Here is an 11,419-nt window from a genome sequence, read left to right as displayed (position 1 = left end):
GTCTCGAGTTCGAATTCTTTCTCGTTTGTAATATTTGTACTTCTAAAAATCGATCATTTACTCCACGGAAAACTCATGTCAAAGTGTGCCCAAGTCTTTGCAAAGTCGTACATCCGATCATATTTTAATGTGCTAGATTGGATCACAGTAACTTATTAATTAAGACTATAATTTGTTGCGCATGCTTAGATTTGTCGAAAAATAAACCCCTTTAATTATTTTTTAAATATCGAAGAAAGAAAAAATTATTTGCGGACTTAAAAAAAAAGAACAATTTCTGATATTTGACTTCAAAAAACAAATGTTCATCATATAGCTACAAATTAATAATAGTCAACAGCAGCATGAAGTACAGGTGAAGGCGAATACCTGCGTACATATGCACGAAATTGGTTCATTTTATATAAATGTACATAATTAATTCATTGATAGTTATGAGAACTAATTAACTTGAACCTACCAGCTGATGTGCTAGCTACTTCAATCCCAAATATTGACTAATTAATACTAAAGAAGCACAAGCATATTTGATGACCACTAAAGCTGTCCCACATCAGAAAGTTCAACAATTTTGTATGTGCTTATAAGAAGTTAAGTTACTCTCTTTATTATTACAATTGATTTTAGTATGGAACCTCAACTATTTTCATAATACCATATTAGGTTTATTCGCAGGTGAAAGCATACGTGCTCCCTATCACCTAATAACTGTTGTCCATGTGCTTGGTTTGAATGTCGTCACACATGAAGGAGCTTATGAGAATATGAAGTGTTGTTTTATATTTAAACGTTAAAAAAAATCTTATAGGTTGTTATAAGTAGACTACTCTACCAGCTTTATAAAATTTTGTCTATGGAGATCACAATTCCCAAGCCATTGCTTAGCCAAATTTTATTAAGAGAATGATTATCAATAGCGCGTAGAGTTGTACATGCATGTATGAGCATTCAGCCAATGTCAACAGTAGAGTTTATAAATTATAAGAAATGGTACTTGTGGTGGGCATCGGGTTGAGCCACAACCCACAAACCACAAATCAATTCATTTAGCTCGAGTACATATTTAACAAAACTATTGCCACCCAAGAAAACAAGGAAACCAACCAACCCACCCAATCCATTGTTATACAGGTTGAGTTGAGGGCCACAGGTCTGCTGACTTGTGTCTCTCATGTCTCCTTTCTTATTTCTTTGACACGTGTCTAGTCATTTAAACCTAACCTTAACCCCATTAACTTTTAATAAAATTAAGAAACTAAAACTAAAAATAAAGAAACTCGCAGCCACCGCTTTCTCACCCACCCCGGATCCCGATAGTCTCTCGCCCTAGCAACCCAGACAGTCACCCACGCTGGCCAACCCCATTCCAGGAGCAGCTACCCCAACTCCTGTCTCCAAAGCCTCCTCCATCTACACTTAAGAATAAAAAAAACAAAGAACTAGCAGATGTTGTCCACGCAACCAGATAAACCTCATCAACCGCCAGTAATCCAACTCTGGACATTCCTACTCGTTGTCACCAAAGCCTCCCCTCGGATCCTCCCTCTATCTCTCCTTCTCTCTTGGCCCAAGATTGAAATAATTATCTTCCCATTCAATACCCACAGTCAAATCAAACTTCAGTCAGATTAATTTCAAGGTAGAATCTATTGCTAATTTTCTTAGGAATAATGTCACTGATTAGGGATATAATCTAGGCTTTGGTTGCAAATCCAAATAGAACATATCTTCTGTAAAAGTTCTAACAAATCCTGAAAATAATGAAAGAAATTTGGGGAGGATTTGATGGTTATATATGAAAGGGAAAGTGAACCCACAAAGAGGGGAAAGGAAACCCAAGAGTAAAACTAATAATCAATGGGTGGGTTCATCGGAAACAGAGGGAAGAGTAAAAGAGGCTTCGCCGGCGGTGAATGACCATCGAGAATGCGTTGTTTTTTTAAATATCAAATTTTACATTTTGTTTAATTCATTCTTGAAAGATTAACGCTGTTAAATTTGAGGTTAAAGTTCAGGACAGATGTCAAAATGATATAAAAGAGACACATAAGAGACACCATACCTGTGGCCTGAGTTGAGCGGATTTCACGAGGTATTCATTATACAAGTGTTTTTAGGGGGCGTTTGTTTCACCTCCTTAGGAGGGACTGGACTGGACTGGACTACAATCCCATGTTTGATAGGTGTTGGGACTAAGTTAAGTGGGACTAAAGGGGACTCATGTGGACTACGGGGCTCGCTAGGTAGTCTTAGCGAGACCCCCCAAATACCACCGGATTGCTAAGATCGTTGCTCTGCTCGACTCCTCAGCGCTTTGCTCGACTGCTCACCCTGCTCGACAACCTCACCGGACCATCCCAGGACAACCGCCGCGTCCTCGTAAATCGCCGTTCTCATTTCCTTCTTCCTCACTGCCTCGCACATTAAAAAATCCAAAACATCCAACCCCAGATTCGGAGTCCACAACCTTCGACTGCCCACAAACAGAGACAAATTTAACAAAGAAGACATAATCCAAACAAAAAAACAGCAGCAGAGAAGACAGAATCCAACCCCAGATTCGGAGTCCACAACCTCCGAATTCTGCAAAATGAAGAATCGAGCTTCGTTTTTCTCGTTTGTCCACCGGGTCTTCCTCTTCGATTTGTCCACCGGGTCTTCCTCTTCGATTTGTCCTCCACCGGGTCTTCCTCTTCGTTTTTCTCCTCCTCTGGTGGACAAGCCCGATGATCCCATGAACAAAAACCAGAAAAACGAAGCTCGATTCTTCATTTTGCAGAATTTTTTTGGCAATTAATCAGAAAAAAGAGGAAAGGGACGGAGAGTGTGGGACGGAGAGAACGAGGAAGAAAATGATGGAGGCTTCCAGAGAGAGGGAGAGTATTATTAGAAGAAAAAAAGATAGAATTAATTAATATAATATTATTAGATATGAATTAAAAAATATAAAATATTGTAGTTTGTTATTATCCTTCTTTTTAGTCTGACACTGCACCAAACGCTTCACTAAATCAGTCCAGCTTAGTCTAGTCTAAGCCAGTCCAGCTTAGTCCCTGAAGCTAATTCAGTCCGAGATAGTCCGGTGCAACAAACGCACCCTTAACGTCCAAAATATCGTTTTCCCAAAATAACCATTTATTTATTTGTTTTTAATCTCATGATATGATTTTTCTTATATTCAAGAAATATTAAATAGGCTGGTGCTGAGGAATCGCATAAAAATTCATGGACGGGAGAATTTTGTGCTTTGGTTGTAGAAGAAACAACCAATGCCACCATGAGAAAAACAAATGAATCATAGCGATGTGGGTCGGTTTAGTTGGGTTATAAAAATTCAAAACCGCATAGAACTTGTGCAGATAACGGGTGGCCGGGTTTTTTTCCCTTCACAACCGACCCAACTCAATCCATTTTGGTTAGGTTGGTTGGGTTGGGCGGTTGATTCGTGAACCTGACCACCCCTAATAAGAATATTAATTAAGTCATGTGATAAATTGGGATTTGATGCATGAGCCTACTGAGATCGAAGAGCAAATTAAGGATAAAAAGGAAAATGTGCTAGTCGACTCGACACATTAGTCAGCAGCCAGCTACTTACTTTGCTGGTAGAATGAAGGTGTGCAAGTGCATGCTAATTACCTACAAATATATTGCCTTTTGATTGATTAATTAATTGATACTTTCTTTGGTCCAATGGTTCTGAAATCTTCGATCATGAAGTTCGTTCTTTAATTAATTGCTTATGGCTTTCTTCCTAAATGCAGGCTGAAGAACCCCACATGCACAACATGCAAGTTTTGGCGTTTGAGTAGTTTTCTCTTAAATAATTTAAAATGTGAGAAAGAAGATTTAAACTCGAATACAGAGAATTTTGATTATTTAAAACTCAAAATAAGTAATAATTACGAGAAGAGGTTGAGCAATAAGACGTCACGTATGTGTATATAAATATGATTTGATGAAACATTATTGCAATGATGCAAAAGATATATGCATTATTGCATGTTGTTGTTGGACAATGAATTTATGAAAGTCACAAGATGTGACAATCCTAGCATAAGAGAAATATACGTATAGCAAATGAAAACAAATAAACGACAAAAATCCAAAAATTATTGCTACTATTTTATAGCATGTTTACGTAAGGGTAATGGGAATCAAAAAACGAAATTGAGTTCCAATTACGGATTATTTGTGTTTACTAAACATTGGGGAATCAATAGTGTGATGGACCCCACCCGAAACAATGAATGCAATTCCTGAAATTGGAGGAGTGGGATTCCCTGGATAGATGAGGTATTTGAATTCCAAGAGGGTGAGGGAATCAGGAATACATTTTTTCTTCCTATTATGCCCTCATTCACATTATGCACAACTCTATGCATATGCTGAAGAGAAGAAACTACAATTTGAGCGAGAAAATTTAAATATTAAAGTAACTTAAATTTATAAAAAATAATAATAATAAACAAAAGCATTTTCTTGTGTCTATGAAATAAAAAAGCAATTTAATTTTTTTTTCTTACTATTATATAGGGTAAATTACATAATAATTCATCAGGTTTGAGGTATATTACAACCTCATACAATATCTTTAAAACACCACTTTCATACCTCACGTACTATTTTATTTCAAAATAATACCTCTGTTAGATTTTCCATCTATTGGTCTGTTAAATGCTGACATGGCTGCCACACGGCAAAAAAAATATTTTTTATACATTAAAAATATTATAATATTAACCCTATTCAAAAAATTAAAAATTAAAGAAAAAAAAACAAGAAAAACCCGAACCCAAATCCCCTTCCTTCCCCCTCACCACTCTGCAACTCCCATTTACAAAATCCACCACTCAGCCCACGGTTCATCCTTATTGAAGCACTTCCATACCTAATTCTACCCACCAACCAACCCATTTACAATTTACAAAGCAGGCGCCAGACAGATCAATCTGCAATTCCTAGAAAAGAATCACCCATACAACAAGAAAAAGAAGAAGAAGAACGAGAAGAAGTAGGAGGAGTAGCGAATCAATCAGTCGGATTTCGATTCTAATTTAGTATGTTGATGTTTTGAAGAAACGATCGTCTTCGTTTTTCAATAATCGTTAGATCTCGAGCGTTTAGAGGGCGACAATACCTGGGGATGTGAACGGAAGCACCATGGTGGCGGGGGCGCCCTCCATCGGTATGGCGGAGGCGTAGTACGTGAACGCCAAAACGTCGGTGTGGTGGGACATAGAGAACTGCCAGGTCCCTAAAGTCTACGATGCCCATGCCATCGCCCAGAACATCAGTTCTGCCCTCGTGAAGATGAATTATTGTGGGCCCGTCTCCATCTCCACCTATGGCGACACTAACTACATCCCTGATTTTGTTCAGCATGCCCTCTCCAGCACCGACATCGCCCTCAACCACGTCCCCGCTATTATTTTCTTTTTTAATTTTATAAATAATTAAATTGAAGACCTCGCCTACAAGATCGTGGCCAACCATTTCCGTTCATCAAACACTAGACTTCAAAAACCACACCCGCATCTCGAATTCCACATTTAACAGAGGAGAGAGAGGGAGGGAGAGAGAGAGAGGTCGAGGTGGGACCTGCGTTGAGGGGTGCTCGGGTGGAGGGGATGGACGGATGGGAAGGAAGAGATGGGTAAGGGGGTGGGATGTGGGGTTGCGGGGCAGGATTTTTGGGTTTGGGTTTTTCTGGTTTTTTTTATTTTTTTTAATTTTAATAGGGTTAATATTATATTATTTTTAATGTATATAAAAAAACAAATTGCCACGTGGTAGCCACATCAGCACAAATGTGGCAGCTACATCAACATTTAACAAACCAATAGATGGAAAATCAAACGGATGTATTATTTTGAAATAAAATAGTACGTGAGGTATGAAAGTAAAATGTTTAAAGATGTTGTATGAGGTTGTAATAGACCTCAAACCTGAGGGGGTATTATGTAATTTACCCTATTATATATTATATCAAATTTTATTAAAAAAAGTATATAAAATATTTGATTTGGGATAAGGGCATTTTAGTAATCATACTGGTTTATATTCCAATTCTGCTGAATTAGTAAACAACTTTATGGAATTAATGTTATTTCTATTCCGATTCCATAACATTTAAGTAAACAACTTCAACATGAATCCGATTCTGACCTCTCCTCATTCCAACTCCTCCTCAATTCAATTTCTCCTATTTTCATTACGGTTACGTAAACGCGCCATTAATTTCATTGACTCCAGATTTGCAGGATTGATGCTTGCTAGCTACATGTCTGAACCTCTCACTCTTTCGTTGCAGTTTTATTCAACGCATTCTTTCTGTACGTATGTAATACTGAAGACCTCGATCTAAAGATAAATTACAATAATCAAATCTGTTGACTTTACACCAAGCAGCATATCCACTAGATTAGCTCAATTCTGTTTCTAAGTTTTTTATCTTCTTCCAATTTATCTTAATATAGCCACTCTTCCAACACACTAGCTATTTAAATTGATCCAAACTAGGGAGAAAAATTCAAATTTCAATAAAGAGTAAATTGTAGGAATGGTCCCTTAACTTTAACTTAATTGGAGCAATAGTCCCTCAACTAAAAATATATTACCATTGGTTCTTCAATTCATCAAAATGTGTAGTTATGGTCTCTCAACTTAAAATCCATTACTATTGGTCTCTCAACTTTAATCCAACTGGAGAAATGGTCCATCAACCTTAACTCAATTGGAGCAATAGTTTCTCAACTTTAACCTAATTATAGCAATGGTCATTCCAACATAACTCATTTTGACAAAATTCTGACGAAATTGACGAAAATGACTATAGCTACACGTTTTGATGAGTTGAGGGATCTCAATTGTAGCAATGGTCTTTCCAACATAACTTATTTTGACAAAATTCTGATGAAGTTGATAAAAATGACCATAGCTACACATTTTGATGAGTTAAGGGACCAATGGTAATGAATTTTTAGTTGGGAGACCATTGCTCCAATTTGATTAAAATTGAGGAACCATTACTACAATTTACTCTTGAATAAAAAAAAAAGAGTAAGACATTGTTTTAACCAACTTGATTAAACTCTAAATTTATTTACTTTGACTAGCATTGCTCGATACGCATTAAGTTAAGAAATAAACAAATGAAAGTTCAAGTGAAATCGTCAATGTTTTGGGGATCAATTTGGTGATATTAGAATTAGAAGAAGAAGTATATAATTAAGTAGCTTCTTCTGATCTGTTGTTTTTTCCCCTAGTAATTTTTAAATAGAAGTTGCATCACATACTGGATTTGAATGTCTTACCAGAATATAATTAACTGGCAGTTAATCAATTATTTATTTATAGTGATTACAGAATAAAAGCTACCATGTGAGATGATAGACCTGTAACCAACAAAAAAATTATTTTGACAAGAAGCGGTAGCATTTCATTAATGAACAAGAACAATTACAAGGGTTGTCACAATGGAGACATTTTTTTAGTGATCAATTTATTGGTCTGGATTAATTTGCACATACAAGCATAAAGAGTAGTCTCGTAAATGGCTACCACAAGCAGCATCGGCAGCAGCACAAGCACCATCGGTAATAATCTATCACAAATGGCGGACGTACCAGACCTAAACCGAGGCACACACAGTGCCATTGCCAAAATCGAAATCACATCACATCAAATTATCGCTAATAAGCAAGGCCACATAACTTGCTAAGCGAGACATTTTTCATTAGTTGCAGTACAAACAACAATCCTACAAAAAACCACTACTTCGAAAATGGAATCCACCAATCAATTATTTTCACAGTGAGGATTAGGAAACTCTAGCCAAGACCACCGTACCACATCTAAAGAGATCCCGCCATGGATCTGGCCAAGTAAGGCGGCACCGCCACAAACCGGTGGAGTACATAGATCTCCACCTTAGAAATCAAGCCATAGAAGATGAATGACCCACCAACAACCAGGAGTCTAATACACTTGTGTTGGGGAAGGAGAGAGAAGTTTCGGGGTGATGGAGTCTAATACCAACCAATTTGTTTGAAAAGGAATAAGATAATTATTAACCTGCTTATACATTGGTACCTCAGTTTTCCATTGCAACATAAGTGTAATCAAATTGGCTTGACCAATAGCTCTGTCCTCTACATTTTTTACTCGAATCTTATTTGTCGTAATTTAAAATTAAATCTATTTAATATCACTGGAATTGAAAGGAGAAATCTTATTGACCATGAATATGTGGACAATAGGACACCGTTAACTTTGCCACTTGGCATATACATTGACATTGTAGTGTGAACAAATTTTATAAATGATTTAATAGATCGATTAGGGTGCGTAGTATCATTTACAAGGCAACGAAGTGGCTTGCGATCTTAGGGTGTTATAATTAATCTACATAATTAGTCTTAATCGATCGACCTATCAAACCTTATATAATTAGTTTCATCCATTGTTTAACTCAAGGGGTGGCCCTCATAGGGAAATAAGAGAGTATGGTCCACAATCCATGGATACAATTTGTCTCTTTCCTCTTGACATACTTAAACACATACACACTATATATATATATGTATAACCTCAATTACGAATGTATCAATCACCGTATTTTGCAAATTATTGAACATGTTAATTGATAATATAAAATTTGTAGGCTAGCTTTGGTCGCGAGCCCCTTTGTGATAAATATGACATTATATTCTTCTTCTGACGATAAAGACATTATTTCCTGAAAACAATTAGGGTTTTGCATGTTATATGATCAATTTATGCTTGATGACGGGGTGACTTTAGGTGAAACAGAAAGCTACAATAATTATTAACCATCCATGGACGTGTATTATTTTTGTTGAAAACAAAATTAAATCACTTGGTCATGAAAGCTCTGTATCACAAGTGCAAACTGTGGAAGGAGAAAATTTGTCTGTCATATGCATGCATGGTGATATTACGACCTTAACCTCCTCATTGTTCCAATATCCAAGTCTTCACTGTTGTGAAGATAAGGTATCAAAAGAAATTGGCCACTCAATTTTCCAAATAGGGTTTCCTCAACCAAGAAAAAAAAAAAACCAATAATGCATATACACATCACGGTCATTGTTTAAATTATTTAGTACCACCTCAACTGATTCCAAACTTGAAATGATCTTGAAATGAATGGCATATACACATTACTGTCACTGAGTAAATAATTTCATACCACCTCACCGATTTCAAACTTAAAAGTAATCTTGAAATGAATGAGATGCATATATACATCACGACCATTAAGTAAATTATTTAGTATAAATAGCAATTAACAATAATTATCAGGGTCATTGCCACGTCTCTAACTTTAGATTTGACTGGTAGAGGCTCATTAGCGTGCCATGCCATTGATGTCAATTCCATTTTTGTTCAATTATATTATGGATTAATATTTAGTTATGGAATCTTTTAGGCTAGAAAAAAACTAACAAAACCCATGAAAATACAAGCGAGATCGAATATAACTAGAACAGAGTTTCATCGATCATGACATCCTTTAAATTTCCTTGAACTTTGAAGAAGCTTGGTGCTAATGACGGAGCCAAGAAGTATTCTGTGGGTGAGCTAAACTAAAAATATTACTACAAAATTAATTGCTCAATGTTTTTTGTTGCCTACATACAATAATATAATAGTAAACTTGAAAGAAAAAATTTGAAGCAAGAAACTTATAGTCTATTTTCAAGGCTTCTAGCCTTCAAAACTTTCAAATGAATAAAATAAAGAACCGTGTATGGTATGGAAGTTTTAATTTATTACTACTAAATTTTAGTATTGGTTAAAATGATGAGTTTATTTAACATTTATTAACTCTTATTTTCCTAAAAATTGTCCTAAAATTCAGACTTTTTCTTTGCTATGTGGACTATGGCAATTTAAAATCATAAAATAATCCAAATGATTAGTGTTTTTAAACATAAAAATTAAAACTCTCTCTATGCTATAACCCACCAGATCTTTATACTTGGCTCCGCCGGTGCTTGGTGCGGCTAAATTTCCACCAAAATATGTTTTATGATGACTCATGTAAGAAATTTTCAAAACTGATTAAAAAGAGTTTACTCACAATTTTTTTGTGAAAATGCGAGCTTTTAGTTAAAATATCATCTTCTGTGTACGATTTAAGGAATATAGAAGCCATCTTAAAAGCGGCCTAACTATTTATTGAATTTAAAAAGTAATTTTTATTGAATATTTACGCTTGAAAATGAAAACGAAAACGATAAAAATACTAGCAGATGCATAATATTTACGCTTGAAGTTTCATCCATAAATCTTAAGAAGCTAACGAAAGTTGGTTTTATAAAGACAAGTGTACAAAATGCATAAATGTGTGATTTTCTAGCATTACTCATTCATTTGCTAATCAAGTTTAAGAAGACGAAGTCTCCCACGCCACGCATCTGATAATCTGAATTTTTCTCTATAGTTGTATTCATCAGGGCCATCCACGTGTTTCTTTAATCAATCTGCCTAATTCTTGATCAGTCCCTCTCCTTGTGCTATATTAACCTAATTAATTGACAAGCTATATCTAAATGTGACACGTGGTAAATGATGCTCATAAAAAACTACCAGTCTTGGCAATTTGCTTTAATCATCGTTAGTCTCGTCCTTTTTTTAGATTATGGAAATGTTAGATACATCAATCAGTATCATTATATATAATAGGCTCAATCATAAGATGAGAAATGGAGGATTGGTAACCAATATATCCACCTGCCAAACTCTAGAACATGTTTAATAAGTTAACAATCCATTAAGTATCATCTTCCACTCCATTCTTTTTTGGATGAGTCGTTTTCTCTCGGTCATATTTAGAATAGTTTAGGAGCATTTTAAGATAATTAAAAACGCTTTTGATAATGTTTTTGGTGAAATTGTTTTAGCTAGGAGTGCTTCTAGTTAAAAAAAAGAAACACAGTGCTTTCTTTCATTGTGTCTTTTTTTTCAAGAACTACTTGAACTTTTGGGGTGATCTCTAAAAGTGGAAATGATTTAGCTCAAAATGAGTGCATCAAGTTGTTCACAAGAGCCAGCTTGATTATTTTACCCGCATATTCCAAATGAGGGAACTCTAAAAGAGTTGCCAGCTCCAACTACTGTCATGTGAGATCCACATTAGACCTGACCAACTAACTAACAAAAATCTTCTATGTTCTTGACAACCTATCTTCGTATCATGAGACTCTTTCGACGAGTTGTTGAACTCCTAACCAAATAACAAAGCATATCTCACTCATCGATTTAACGTGCTTCAAATAAAAGCACTTTCTTGAAAACTTCTTTCTATAGAGAAATTTGAAGGTCGTAAATGTCCTAGCTTAAGTTAGGGATGCAACTCGGACAAATTAGACAGTTGGATGGTCAACCAAAC

General features: G+C 35.7%; 1 protein-coding gene across 1 annotated transcript; it reads right to left on the bottom strand.

Moving 5' to 3' along the window:
- Positions 1–2,116: 2,116 nt before the first annotated feature.
- Positions 2,117–3,799, bottom strand: LOC126604962 (uncharacterized). Its single transcript, XM_050272300.1, has 2 exons — positions 3,789–3,799; positions 2,117–3,098 (listed from the first exon to the last, which is right to left on the bottom strand). Exon 2 carries the CDS (start codon positions 2,770–2,772, stop codon positions 2,281–2,283), a length of 492 nt encoding a protein of 163 aa, XP_050128257.1. The 5' UTR covers positions 2,773–3,098; positions 3,789–3,799; the 3' UTR covers positions 2,117–2,280.
- Positions 3,800–11,419: the final 7,620 nt, after the last annotated feature.

The sequence above is a fragment of the Malus sylvestris genome, chromosome 15 (assembly GCF_916048215.2).
Source record: "Malus sylvestris chromosome 15, drMalSylv7.2, whole genome shotgun sequence".
Classification (NCBI taxonomy): Eukaryota; Viridiplantae; Streptophyta; class Magnoliopsida; order Rosales; family Rosaceae; genus Malus; species Malus sylvestris.
The sequence above is the reverse complement of the archived record's forward strand: the minus strand, read 5'-3'. Positions and strand labels throughout refer to the sequence as shown.

Coding starts and splice junctions, on each gene's coding strand:
- LOC126604962 (XM_050272300.1), bottom strand. CDS start 2,772: ATGAAGAATCGAGCTTCGTTTTTCTGGTTTTTGTTCATGGGATCATCG.